Source organism: Phyllopteryx taeniolatus, chromosome 5 (assembly GCF_024500385.1).
Source record: "Phyllopteryx taeniolatus isolate TA_2022b chromosome 5, UOR_Ptae_1.2, whole genome shotgun sequence".
In the NCBI taxonomy this organism is placed as follows: domain Eukaryota; kingdom Metazoa; phylum Chordata; class Actinopteri; order Syngnathiformes; family Syngnathidae; genus Phyllopteryx; species Phyllopteryx taeniolatus.
Window position 1 is genome coordinate 20,476,046 of NC_084506.1, and position 14,921 is coordinate 20,490,966.

General features: G+C 40.4%; 1 protein-coding gene across 15 annotated transcripts in view; it reads right to left on the bottom strand.

Annotated features, from left to right (window-relative positions):
• kcnq1.2 (potassium voltage-gated channel, KQT-like subfamily, member 1.2) overlaps nucleotides 1-14,921 on the bottom strand; it is a 192,670-nt gene that overhangs the window by 147,482 nt on the left and 30,267 nt on the right. For 8 of the 15 annotated variants that reach the window (XR_009788554.1, XR_009788551.1, XR_009788552.1 and 5 more), the window contains exons 12-15: nucleotides 10,677-10,703; nucleotides 10,024-10,077; nucleotides 8,906-9,023; nucleotides 6,775-6,843 (exon numbers count right to left, since the gene is read on the bottom strand). Coding sequence is in view for 11 of the 15 variants with exons in the window: in XM_061773583.1 (XP_061629567.1) it covers nucleotides 6,775-6,843; nucleotides 8,906-9,023; nucleotides 10,024-10,077; nucleotides 10,677-10,703 (268 nt within the window). In the remaining 4 variants the exon portion in view is untranslated. The remainder of the gene's footprint in view (nucleotides 1-6,774; nucleotides 6,844-8,905; nucleotides 9,024-10,023; nucleotides 10,078-10,676; nucleotides 10,704-14,921) is intronic. The other 7 variants (XM_061773586.1, XM_061773595.1, XM_061773593.1 and 4 more) reach the window with 4 other exon arrangements.

Below are 14,921 nucleotides of genomic sequence, written 5' to 3' on the forward strand. Positions count from 1 at the left end.
GACAACATAGAGGAACGTGAACCAGGGGGCATTAGTGATGCTGACAACAGATCGTTGAAGAAGGAGAATTGTTTGATGTTGTCAGCTGCAGGAAAGATTTGTGGCGAACCAATCACCAGCTTCTGCCGTTTTCTAAACTGAAAAAACACATACAGGTAAGGTGTATTTTTTCAGTTGTTACTATTAGTGAATTTAACTGACTAGCAGCCCACACACAACATTAAGTGTTATAAACGGGTATGCCACGGCAAGCATTGCAGGTAAATGAACCAGATGGGTTAGCTTTAAAAGACTTGCAGGTTGCGAGTCTATGATACCGTCCCACAACCAATTGTCTTCTAGTTGTGTTACACCCTAATACGGACTGTCAGGTAATGTTGCGTTTACCCTGTTTAACTACGGCTGACTAGTTTTCTCATTAGCACCATGAAAGCACCGTGACATGGCAATCACGGCCAGTTACGTTTGCCCATCCCGTCCCCCATGTTGTCTCACGAGTCACGACCATCCGTTCTGGCCTAGATGGTCTTAAACAAAGTACAAACCTGTCGGTAATAAAGTATAAACGTAGCTTTCGTCAGTTCACAATGTTAGCACAGCTATGAGAACACATTGTTTAGATATCATACAAGCCAAAGCTAGCTAGACTATTTTGTGTGGAGTTTTGTTTTTGTTTTGCCAACTTATCAAATATTGCATAAAGCTAGTAAAAAAAATTTTTTTAAAATTGTTCTACTTTTGTACTTAGGGTAGCCTGGCTCCAAATTGTATTTGCCAAGCAAAAATTTCTACAGACCATTGAGAGGACAAGAATCGTAGTTATTGATTTTGGACAGTATTTGATATCAGGAAGTTCAGGTACCCGTAGTCAAACCAACGACCGTTTACTAGTTCTGTGTTTATTTGTCAGCATCCCACCGGATACAATTTTCAACCGTACATATTTAAAGCTTCAGGGATTGTTTCCCATTGACGGAGAAGGAACTCTATTGATTTTGACTAATCATGGACACAAGGAATGATGTGTTGAATAACATCTGTCAAGAGATTTTAGATTTTCAAATTGTTAGCTACTGTACGTACAGGCTTCTCGCCAGTGCTTTTCAATCGACAACTGACTTTCTTTAAAGTTTCAGGGATTGCCTCAACAAGAAGCCTATGACAAAAAGTGAAATCTCTTTTTTTCCCCCCAAAGTTTTAGCTCCACTCTAGCAGGTTAACTGCCCGACATGTTATACAGTATATCCTCAATCTGACATTTGCAAGGGTAGGGGGGTGTGGCGTTCCGACCCCAGGCCCCCGCGAACAAGCTCCGCCAACAGGCCCTCTATTCATCTCCAGGGCTGGAACAACAGAGGGGGCTTTCTGACGGAGCTCCAGCACCTGGCCACCTATGGACACGACATCAGAGTTCGGGCGGCGGCAGCAATGGTCGCCACACCTGAATAAACCCTCCTCCTCCCTGTACCCCCGGCCCCCACCCCTCCAGCCACCAAGCCTCCAAATCCACATCAAATGGCGTGAAATCCTGAGAGTACAAGAGGCGAGCCAAAAGCAGTGCGGAGGAAGCCTTCAGGATCGAGCTGTACAAACAGGCCACTCAGGTGCTGCTGCACACTGCACTTTTCATCCACAGGGAGGGCAGGCGAGAAGATGCAGTGTATTTATCCAGGTGTCGGCGCTAATGTCAGAGCGGAGAGGGATGGGGTGTTTGGGGGGGGAGCGGACACCTCACAGGGACAGGGCAGCATCTATGCCAAGTCTGGGACTCTTCCAAGTAGGAAACGGGCTGGGTTTTAATTTGACTGCAGTTGCCAACGTAATGACAAGCCATTAAACGCACTTTACTTATGACAGCAACATACATTTTACGATTAAGTGCCAAGTTTTTAGAGAACTGTGAGGCAATAGATTTCACCATGTCACAGGTACTTCCCGGTGACAGAAGGCAGCGCTTTCCACTTGTAAACAAACCCTTACATGTCATTTGACCAACGCAAAGTGATTGAGAGAACAGGGGAAATGGCTCGAATGATGATTTTAGCCTTCTCTGTTGTAGTTTGAATGTGTCAGTTAAAAAGAAGACCTTTCGTAAGGTAAATTGTATCCAAGGGAGATAATTTACATTTTAACAGGTTAACTGATTCAAAAATCGAAGTGATGGAGTTTATAACACGATAATTGACAGATAGGCTAAATAACGGACTTTTCTGTCACTTGGATTAATGGCACAGATGTGCTTTTTTGCTTTTGAAATGGATAGCTGACGTTAGCTAGCAGATTTAGCAATTATGTTTTGCTAAATTATTGAAAATTTTATATATACATCTGTGAAAAAAAGTGTTCCACAAACGTTCTGTCACATTAAGTATCTTGGCGCCTATTGTTTACAAACATTGTGAAAAGTTTTAAGACAGGGGACCGCGCCCACCCTAGATTGGTGCCGGGCCATTTGGTACCTAAGAAAAATATTTTACCGATCATTAACAAAATCCAGGTCCATCCAACTGTGCCTCTGTCAAAAGGCTGATCCCGGTCATGTGATAAGGGGGAAAAGCAAGCCCACAAGCTAGTAAAAATGAGTAAAAAGAAAACAAACGTGTTTGGAGAGCTTCTTCGAAAAGAGGAACAGGAATGAGACAGAAGGAGAGCCTCCAACTTCCAAGAAAAAGAAAGCTGCACTTGAGAGCGAATACCTGCGGTCCTACTTAAAATTCAAGTTTATAGGTGATTCTCAAGCACCAAACCTGCTCTGTGTAGTATGGCACGACAGGCTCGTAAATGAGGCAATGAAGGCATCAAAACTGCTTTGGAACAACCCGCATTTAAAAATAAACCTTTGGAGTTTTGGGGAAGAAAAAACAATTACCCCGAGAAAGGACGAGCCGAGCCTGTTGAAGAGAAGCAAATCTCTCACTAATTACAACAAATACATTCATCTTAATGGTGACTTGTATATTTATTAATTTGTTTTTATTTGTTTCTATGCTGGTCTGTCGAAAATACTATATCTTTACGTGAAACTGGTCCATGGTGCAAAAAAGGTTGGGGACCGCTGGGCTACAATCAGAATTTTCAATGTAAGGTATGGAAGAACAAAGTATCGATATCGTGATATATGTGTCCAATGTCAAAGTGAATACAGTAATCCCCCAGTATTTGCGGGGATAGGAACCGACCCCTGCCGTGTAGAGTGAAAAACCCCAAGTCACAGAGCACATATAGATACAAACACATTCATATCTACAGACAATTTAGAGTCTTCAATTAACCTAGGATTCATGTTTTTGGAGCAAATCCAAGCATATGCACGAATCTTGAAAAGTTCCAAATCTGCCCGACCACCAGTGCTTAACATACACTTTTGTTTCCATGATTCGTTATCAAGGGTTGATGAATATAGTTGTGTACTCCTGTCGCATCCCAAACATTTGTCACCGTTTGAAAAGACTCCTGTGCACACTTTGTGCTCTAGCCGGAACGCCGTATGCTGGCACCTCCCCTGCCGTGCTCTGGATATCACAGTACAGTGTACAAGACAAGCATACAGAGGCCACACAGACAAAAAGTCAATTTGTTCGCAGCAACGGCCCAACAAAAGGCGCCAGTTGCTCGGCAGAGAGGGCCCCCCACTTCCAGAGGCCGGGGTTCGTGATGCATGCGTCTCTGCCTCCAGTCCCTCCCGTGGCGCTGCTGCAGAGGCTTTTCATTATTTATCTCCGGCCAGCTCGGGAGAGGGGGAACTAATTAACAGCTGCCCGCAGGTGGCCTGTGCAGGCTTTTACAGGCCTGAGGATGAGGAAGATGAAGAGAAGAAGAAGGAAGAAGGACTGACCGCCTCAGGTCACAAGATGACAGACACCGAATCTGGGCTGAGAGACAATCGGAATAAACACACGAAGGAAGAGGTTTGGCATTGTGAGTGAGGCCTAGCAACTAGAAAGAAAGGTCCTCCTGGATTTAAAAATAAGAGGGAAAAAATGAAATTATATAAAATAAAATACATGGCAATAGATAGAAAAGTCCTCCTGGAGTCATCATGAGCTCATTTAAAACACAAAGAAAGTTAAAAGTAAAAAACATTTTTTTAAAAAATCTGATAATTGGGGAAAAACTATTATTATGAGTTAATTTATAGCAGAATTAAAATAAAGCACAATGGAAATAATTAGAAAAGGCCTTCTGAATTCATCATGAGTTACTTTAAAACAGAAAAAAATACGATTATTATTATTTTGATTCTTATCATTATAAAGACAAAAAATTAAAATTTTAAAAATTGATAGAGCATGCATTCTGTTGCAAAAAAACTGAAACAGAAATATAAAATTAAATTAAAATAGCCCATCTGAATTTTTCATGACTTACTTTAAAGCAGAGATAGAAGCCACATTAAATAAGTAATTATTATTATTATTATTAATTAATTATCAAAAAAACTAAGCAAATAAAATATAAAAATAAGAAAAACAATACATAAAATTAAATAAACTGAATGCAGTATGTGGCGGCATGGTGGTAGACTGGTTAGACCGTCTGCCTCACAGTTCTGACAACTGGGGTTCAATCCCTGGCCCCGCCTGTGTGGAGTTTGCATGTTCTCCCCGTGCCTGCGTGGGTTTTCTCCGGGCACTCCGGTTTCCTCCCACATCCCAAAAACACACGCATGGTAGGTTAATTGACGACTCTAAATTGCCCATAGGTGTGACTGTGAGTGTTTGTTTGGTTGTTTGTATGTGCCTTGCGATTGGCTGGCAACCAGTTCAGAGTGTACCCCGCCTCCTGCCCGATGATAGCTGGGATAGGCTCCAGCATGCCCATGACCCGAGTGAGGAGAAGCAGCTCAGAAGATGGATGGATGGAATGCAGTACGTTATAAAAACACATCTAAAAATGAAATCAGTTTATATAAACTGAATACAATAAAAAAATAATAATAATTTAAAACTCATTCACTCTGCAGAAAAAAAAATAGTGGGGGAAGACAAATTTAAGAATTATGGCATTTTCCAGCTCAAGAATACATGCGAAATAAACCAGAATGAGTATGTAGTTGTACTGCAGTAGTCAAAGTAAAAAATAATAATAAAAAGGGCACAACTGGATATGTTCAGGTTTGACAAAAAAAAAAATGTTTAGAAAAAAAAAAAACACTTGACATTTGTAGCTACAGTGTGTGCATGCTTTAGGGGAGGATAGCATGCATATGCTACCCTGCACCACTTCCTCTTCAGAGGCTCAGTGATGACTATGCTGACGCTTCTCACACATGTGAATGAAAGAAAAAGAAAAAAACACTCCTCCCACGCAGCTGCAAAGTAAGAGTCTCTTTTCGGAGAAGGTCCTCTGCAACAAATCCAAACAAACAGCGGAACTCTCCAGCTCATGCTACAACAGAGGAGTCAAAGAGGGAAAACTTGGCGCGTGCAATCGGTAGTAGACGCACCCTCGGGCAGTTCGGGGTGTGGATCCACATAAGGAGTCCAAAATGACAGCACTATCCTCAGTGGCGTGACACCAGGGCCGGAATGAGGCAGCTGTTTTGGGAGTGCCCAGCACGGCTCCAGTCTGAGCCGGCCCATTAAAGCTGACTTACGAGCACGTCGGCGCTGCACGGGACACAAGCGTGCACTGTCTCCCAACGTCCACTTTAAACACTTGAAAGGAGGACCAGCACTCTGGCACGCATCGGCAAATCATGTCAAAACAGAGACGCGACCTTTTCAGGACAGTTCGGTTCAGCAAGGCAGGGGTTTTCAAACTTTTTTGGGGTCCAGGGACAACTAACAGGGAAGAAACTTTCTCAAGAACCCCATTCAGTTTCATGCTTAGACCTAAATGCCCTAGGAATTAAAAAGTTGCCCTTGTTCGTGGAGGGGGTCAGGGGGATCGTAATGTTACATTAACAAGTTCACTGACTGAACTGGGACCATCTCATTATTTTCTTTATTACTATGTTGTGTTTAATGATTGTACTTTTTCTGAAATGCCTTATAGTTTAATTTGAATCCAATTAAAAATAAAATAAACATGTTTTGCTTCATCACTTATGTTTTCTTTAAAGCATCGTACACATCTTATAAATTCTGCAAATGAGTATGTAAACATATGAGTCTGTCTGTCTGTGGATTAGCCTGCCAATAAAAACAAAATAAACCATCAGATAAATCTGTAATCCCTGCATGAATATTATTGGAATATTAAGCTTTTTATTCTGGACAAGACAACCTTATTCTCTTAAAAAGAAAAGTAGTGCATTATTTTTTTTTAAATGCTTTTTTCAAAAAAATAAAATAAAAATAAAGGAGTAATCCTTTAAAAATATGCCTTTTGTTGTAACAAAAAATATTCATGCATGAATATTTTATGTGATGATACGTCACATAAAATGCAGAGCTTTTAACTGGCACAAAGCTAAAGTAGAGCGTATTATGTTTATTTGGTCCCAATGTGTAGTTATGAAAATCATTCTGCGGACCCCCTGCAGCTCACAGATCCCCAGGCCACAGTTTGAGAACTACTGTATTAAGTTATGCATTTTTGAGTTCAACACACTGCTGGCCTCCATCAATAAGTCACCAAAGATATTAACTACTACCACATTATTATCAGTTGAGTCAATTTCCCAACATACTTATGTTCCTCATTACCTGTGCACGTGTACACAACAAGGACTTCCATAATGAGGAAGGCAGGAATTAAGGAAGGAAGGAAGGAAGGAAGGAAGGAAAAGTGGTGGAAAAAAAGAGAATAGAGTGAGAGCCAGTACAGTACCTTGTGGAATTCAAGTGGTGTGTCGAGAAAGAGTCCTGGACCGAAGCCACGAACGGGCAAGTCAAAAGACTACAAAGAGAAACAAGAAGCATTCTGATGCACAGAACTCTCCTCCATGGATTTGGTCTATTTTTTGTTTATTTTGAAGGCACTGGAGGATTCTCGTGAGTGGAGAACATGGGCGATATGAATATTAAGTGTTAATCAAATGAGGTTAATAATGATACATTGTGCCTCGAAAGTTTGGAACAAAAGGTTCACTGAGCATTTTTTTTTCCTAAGAGGGCACAGAATGTAGAGTGAAAATTCAAAGAAGCCAGGGGGGCATAAAAATAGGCTCGGTGAGAGGGAAGCACACATGAGCAGGAAGAATATGTGCAATAGTGGCACCTATTTTAGTATTTTTTTTTATTTTATTTTGCATGTTGGGAAAAGATAAAAAGCGATAGTTAGGACCAAATGTGACTTCATTCAGATGCACAGAGATTCTCCTATTCCATACCAAAAAATGTGTTAATTGATTATCAATTTTTCCCGATGAGACTTTTAAAAAATCCCAACATGCCAAGGTACATACTGTTCTACTCCAGTCCTGTAGATGGCAGTAATCTGTATTACGAAGCAGGGAGAACGCAGCACGGAAAAGTCTTCTTTTGAAAAAGCGGCATCTGCTGGATGTGGTGGGTCACTGCTCCCCTGCTCCATTTATACAGATACCCACCAAAAATTTAAAATTCCTTATGTAGTTCCACAATCCTGCTGGCTAACCAATCCTCACATCATTTTTTGCTTGGTGGAGGTAATAATACAACAACACAGGGTGTCCCAAAATTCTCTATATACTTTTTTTTTTTTCGTTTCAGGTATCATTCGGTAGGCATACGCCATTGATAGCATAGGCTTTGCGATCCTTATATCGAGCATATCATTCCCTTGACCATGCTTGGCAATTAACTTTGGAACAGCGTTGTAAAATTAACGCCTAGTCAGGAGTTATTCTGTCCCCGAATGCAGTTCAGCGCTAGTTTGAGAAGCATTATGGCCGTCACCTTGCATAATACAATTTACGCTAGCCATGGCAAATTTCTCAAAACAGTATCTGTTCTTGACACACTACGCAAAGGAAGGCCTGCTACTACCACATCTGATGAAAACACTGAACTTAGCAGACATCCACGAAAAACCAGGGAAACTCTATCCAGAGGGCTGCACTGGAACTTGGCATCAACAAAAGCTTGATTCAGTGGATGCTTTGAAAAATAATACAGCTTTACCCCTACCAACTACAAGTTAAAAAAAAAATAATTAAAAAAAAAGTTGGATAATATCCCTGTGGCACACCTGATGATCTCTCACAGTATAGTGGTGTGGGATCACTGATTTAGTGAGCATTGTGACCCCCTGGAGCACTGACGCATTATAAAATGCCCATCAATCTAATCTATGTAATCCTATGGGAAATTTGCATTAAGTGTCTGTTCAGGATATAGAGAGAAGATAGAGTGAAACTATTCTTTTGTAACACTGTGGAATTGTTGTCTACGACCTCTCGCTGTTGCATGTGGAGACTGTTTGTGGATACTTTGTCAGCGTGTTAGCGTAGGAAGCGATGAAAATGTCACTGTGTCGCAATGACATTTTGGAGAGCACAAGTGGCACAAGCTAGGTCAACGGGAGCTGGTGACGCCATCCAGGAAGTGTTTTTCCATCATTTATGCCAATTTAGCACTTTTTTTTCTAGATTTGGCACCTTTTTTGACTACCCTAGCCACTACTCTTCACCAAAAATCACCTAGCAACATTTTTGTTTACTAATGTGACTGATAAAATAAGACACACATATTTTCCTCTAAATGCCACAAATTCTCAGTCACTCACTGTGTGACTGAGAATCACACCCATCGGCTACAAAAGCGCACTATGAGCTACAGTATGTTTTAAGAATAGCTGGATAGATCAATAGATATATAGATAGATAGATGACATTTTAGCAACATCCCCTACTTTAGTTGGGAACACTGTATTCCATGCCACGGACCCTCCAGAGTTGAAGGCCGACAAAAGGTGCATTGTCACGGCACAGGTACTATCAGGATCAGATTGGAATTAAAAGTGTGGAGGGATGACTTACTGAGTGTTGTCCATCACCACAGTGAGAGGAATATCCTCACACATGCAGTCCAGTTCGTCAGTAAGGCTGCTAGCGCGGGTGATGGCGATGGACATGCTGTCGCCGTGCCTCCTCTTCACTGGAAATACCAAAGATTAGCGTTTAGGTCGGGATAGGGGTATTTTATTACAAAAAAAAAATAATGTGATATTATCACCGATGCTAGCGCTGACGCAACACAAAAAGTAAAGACGGGACCAAAAAAAAACGCAATGTATCATATAGTCTCTTGTGATAGAGTACCGATACACATAGCTGTGTCATAATGATATTATTGTGTCAGATAAAACAATTATTGCGTTTCACAAATTCAGCTATTGGCATTTTTTTCTGTGGAACTGATCCCTATCCTGAGAAACCTTTCTTGTGCTCTTTCTATAATGTTCTAGGATGCCACAAGATGGTGCCAAAGCCCTGGATAATAGGAAAGTAGTAATTGGTGTCCAGGAAATATGTTTATGATCTCAACAAGAGACATATTTGGATATTAATGGTAATTACAGGGAATCTTTGCCGCTTGTGTACAGTACAAGCGCAATTTTGGTATATTTTTGTAATCATAATATAGGTATCGTTAGCATAGATATTGTGATTGTTTTCTTAAAATATATCAAGTAGCACAAAGTTGCTGTATCATGACATCGTTGGTCTAGATATTGAGATGTATCGTAACTGTTTTTTGTTCCAATATACCCATTATCGCACCATCACTGCATTGTGATATTTTATGCATCAGAGATAGCATTTTTCTTCCAATACATTGATTAGCACAGATTTATTGTATTATATACTTTTTTTCTGGGGGGGGGGACTCCTACTCCTAGCAAGAAGTGTCCTAGCTGGTCCACCAATATAATAATAGACTACTCAAGTAGGTCATAAACAGTAGTTTCTAATAGTCGTTGCTACAAGCAATCGAGGGCCGTCAAAATGATTTTGAAGCTGCTGCATTCACCATAAACTACATTGTTACTTTGATTATTAATACGTGGCAAAACCTGTTGCCCTTGTCCTCTGGAGGAACAAATGAAATGTGTGTGCATGCTTATTTTTGAAATAGAAAAGAAAGTGAAAGATACCTGGAGAGGAAGGGCAGCTCAGAGTGAAAGACGACCAAGAATGATGACGGGGCCCTTTGCGCCATGTAATGCAAAAGACAATTCAAGCAAAAATGATGTAGGGTTGAACGCACCTATTATACTGTGTATAAAGGTGTGCTAAAGAGTGTGCCACAATTTAGGGGAATTTTAGCGGAAGACGACAACAGACAAAGAAGACATGAAATAAATTATGACAGACCAAGAAGATAGAAGACAACGAAGATGAAGATGACATGAAAAAAGAAGATGAGATGCATGCAAGGCGCTGGCAGCCCTACTGAGAACAAGGGTTCAGTGTCTCGCCTAAGGACACTTCAACAGCAGACAGTAAGAGCCAGGATTGGACGACCTTGGCCTACCAACTGAGCCACAGACGACGAAGGCTGAAACCAATTAAGACGATGAAGACGGCAAACAAAGAGGAAGACGACGAAGAAGATGAAGAAGACAGACAATGATGAAAAATAAGAAAAGGATGACATACGAAGAAGATTGAGAAGACTACAAAGAAGAAGAAGACAAGAAGAAGCGGGGCTACTGTAAAATGTTGTTTTTTATATATTGGTTACTTTTCTCTTAACAAACACTAAATGCTTCCGCTTCAATGTAACCATCAAGTTAAGCAAACACACCTGTTTGCTGGAACATCCTGGTTATTCCTGTGGAGAAAGAATAGGAGTCTCATACGAGGCTGTCCAAACAGCAACAGGACAACCAGTCAGATATGCGATAAATGTTTTTGCAATGTAACACTTTTGTTGTGGATGAACAACAATTTAAATGAGTTTATTATAAATAAAGATGTTTTATTAATTTTGCCTTAGAACATAAGAGGCACAATGCATTTAAAATGAAATGATCAACATGTATTATGAAGTGTAGACTTTCGAGGTGTCAAAAAATGGACAGTGGGTACGGAAAGTATGCAGACCCCCGTAAAGTTTTCACTCTTTGTTATTGTATTGCAGCCATTTGCTAAAATAATTTGTTAATTTTTTTCCTCATTAATGTACAACACAGCACCCCATATTGACAGGAAAAAAACGGAATTGTTTACATTTTTACAGATTTATTAAAAAAGAAAAACTGAAATATCACACAGTATTCAGACCCTTTGCCCAGTATTTAATAGAAGCACCCTTTTGAGCTAATACAGCCATGAGTCTTTTGGGGAATGATGCAACATGTTTTTCACAACTGGATTTGGGGATCATCTGCCATTCCTCCTTGCAGATCCTCTCCAGTTCTGTCAGGTTGGATGGTGAACGTTGGTGGAAAGCCATTTTCAGGTCTCTCCAGAGATGCTCAATTGGGTTTAAATTAGGGCTCTGGCTGGGCCATTCAAAAACAGTCACGGAGTTGTTCTGAAGCCACTCCTTTGTTTTTTTAGCTGTGTGCTTTGGGTCATTGTCTTGTTGGAAGGTGAACCTTCGGCCCCGTCTGAGGTCCTGAGCACTCTGGAGAAGGTTTTCGTCCAGGATATCCCTGTACTTGGCCGCATTCATCTTTCCTTCGATTGCAACCAGTCGTCCTGTCCCTGCAGCTGAAAATCACCCCCACAGCATGATGCTGCCACCACCATGCTTCACTGTTGGGACTGTATTGAAGAGGTGATGAGCAGTGCCTGGTTTTCTCCACACACACTGCTTAGAATTAAGGGCAAAATATATATGAGTGTCACAGTTAAGGGTCTTTATACTGTGTGATTTTTCAGTTTTTCTTTTTCAATAAATCTGCAAAGATTTCAACAATTCCGTTTTTTTCTGTCAATATGGGGTGCTGTGTGTACATTAATGAGGAAACAAAATGAAATTAAATGATTTTAGCAAATGGCTGCAATATAACAAAAAGTGAAACATTTAAGGGGTCTGAATACGTACCCATTGTAGCTTTTAAATTTGTTAAGGGATTACATACATTAGGATGAATAAATCTGTTTAAGTTCTCAATACCATTTGGACAAAGTGACATTATTCTGACTGTAACATATGTAGCGGATATGCTACCGCAATTGGAGGTGCCACAGGGACTCCCAACCACTTGATAACCCCATTCCTCCACGCTGCCCTGCTGTGAGACGGCCACTAGGAGAATGCCTGGTGTACGTCAAGTGGACCTTAACCTAATGAGCAGCTTCCCATCAAATCTTCATACCTGGCTTCAAAAGACTCCTTCCCCAACCAAAAGATTGAGGGACCCTCCCTCCAAGAAGACTATTTGGTTAATATTCAAACATGCACGTAAGGCGCCACCCACTTGCGTTGAGAGGAACTGCAAGCTCGAACCCGTGGACTCTCCTTTGATGTTTGTTAACTTAAGATAAAATGTCCATTTTGATATCTTACGAACTCATTAGAAATATTCCAAATGTATGCCATGGTGTCTGTGTCGCTATTGCGTCAGGTTTTACAGATTTTGAGAACTGTTCCTCATGATTTGAAATCAAACAGTACGAAATGTTGCATTGAACCATAAGCAACCGATCTGGCACGACCAAAGTTTAAACAATGATTCTATGCGTGAGAGTACAAAGTTGGGAGTGTTTTAGATTAATATGATATCTAAACCCATTGTATGGTTCAAAAGTCTGGACTAGATTCAAGCTGATGGGTGTGGTCTCCCTCCAGTTTCTCCGTCCCCCTTGACATACCCTCTGGGTATTTAAACTCTACTCCTCTTTTTCTTGCGATCTTGGCTCTCTCTCTTCCCGGTCTTCAGCTTCTTGGTTCCTCCAGCCACCACCCTCACCCTTCTTTAGTGTCCATTGTCCTCGGGCGCCTCTGGTGCCACCATGTGCACGATCGCTTTTCCTAGCCACGATGGGTCGGCGGAGCCTCAGTGAGCAACTACCGGCATCCCATACCGGTCTTGCACGCATCTGAGGGCCAGAGCTCGGGCCACCACCAGTTCAACCGGCAGGATAGTTACGAGCGCATCCAAACGGGACAACAACTTTCCTTTGCAATTTCTTTTTTGTTTTGATTTTTGTGCATCTTTTTCCTTCAACCAAACCTGCTTTGTTTCCACCTGAGGTCCGGAGGAAGACCACTCCCCAAAGACCAGCTGATCTGCGTTCGTGAGTAGACACTGCAATCCTTACTATGATGTACAACATCAGTGCCTACTAATTTTGGGGAAATTACTAGCTTCACACGAAATCCTAACTTTGCTTTCTCTGGCTTTGACTCAACGCAGTAAACGCTCACATTTCCAACTTTAGTCCAACACACAATGTTCTATTCCCCTTTTCGTACGCTGATTTTCCTCTCTTTTACCATTATTAGTGTTATTTTCTTTCGTTAGTTAGACCCCTTTGTGTGTTTCCCTCTAGATCCCTTGTAGATGTCATTAAATATACCATAAAATTCCACTCTTGGTTGTATTTTGTGTGTGTGTTCTGAGTTTAAGTAAGCCTCTGTCATCTAGAACTCAAAATTTCACAGTGTAGCAACCTTCAGATTACGAGACTGATAAAAAGGTTTCTTGTAATTTTTCCTAAGAGTTTCGCCTTTTTTGCCCTTTTCGGGACATATTAGTTTGATTTTAACAATTAAACATAAAATTACGGTAAACCGAAAGTAACCCAAGCGTCGCTTCCGGCTTATTATTATTTTCTACTAAATTACATTTTTATTTGACCAATATACGCTACACATATAAAACAATTTTTTAATAGTTGAATAGGAAAATTGTTTACCTGAAAATGATACAAATTTTGTCATTGTCCAAGTACATTTTTTCCCCAACTATTAGTCTTTCATTGAACCCCTTTTTGTGCAATATCCTACTGTTTTACTGGATTTGCAGTCATAAATGGAATGGTTCTCATATCTTCTGTCTAATTATGCCAAATATTTGTGTTTTCTTTTCCTTTAATTCTTCCTTGCTTTACATTAATCCAGCAATTTATCCATATTTTGCAATAATGCCTTACGTCATTAGGGGATCTTTATCCCATTTCCTGATTTTACTCACTATAATTGATGATTGAACACATGGATAAAATGCTATATCATTATACAAACATACAGTACATTTATAAAATCAATTACATTTATAACTTAAACACAATAGTTTTACTGTATTTGAAAAAAAACATTTTGTAATATTTTCCCAATTGTTACTATATGAAGTGGAATGTTTATTTTCTGACAAATTAGACTTCATTAAATACACTACTTACCAAAACCAATTTTTAAAATTAAAATATTTTACTGGGTAGGATTCACTTAAGGTTTCCCCTTTCAAGATGCGTCACTGCAACTTTTTTCCCGGTCACACACGCTGACAGGAACGAGTCATAAAGCGTGTGTGTCAACCTGCCATCTCGGGTCAATTTGTGTGCCTTTTAACAACAGGAAGTTGACGCACCGCCCACTTCGCTAACCAACCGTCGTAAACGCGGTATTAGTTCGTTTCACGTGTGCCAACAACACTCCTCCAAGCGGGAGGATTCACAACACGTTCAGACACGCATCAGTCAACAGGCGCCCTGACCTCTTGTTACCATGGGGACGCTAATGGCTTCCAGATGTCCCACCAGAGACACCTGGCAGCCATCTTGGCACAGAGCGGATCCTTGTGACTGTTCACAGTGTCAAAAAAAACCAAGTGGAATAATGAACAAAATCAGATTTAGATTTAGATGTTCATCAATCTTTGTTAACTGGGGTCTGTGAAGCCCTTTGGGACTCCTTTGTTATTAAGGGCTACACAAATAAACTTGACAAAACCTCACAGTTGTACATTCTCGCTTTACAATGTCATTGAAAGGACTTAAGCACTACACTGTTATATTTATTATATTTATATAGTATATTTCATTGATTATAATGTACTAAATAAAAGCAAATGACCACATAGTGATAAAAAAAATA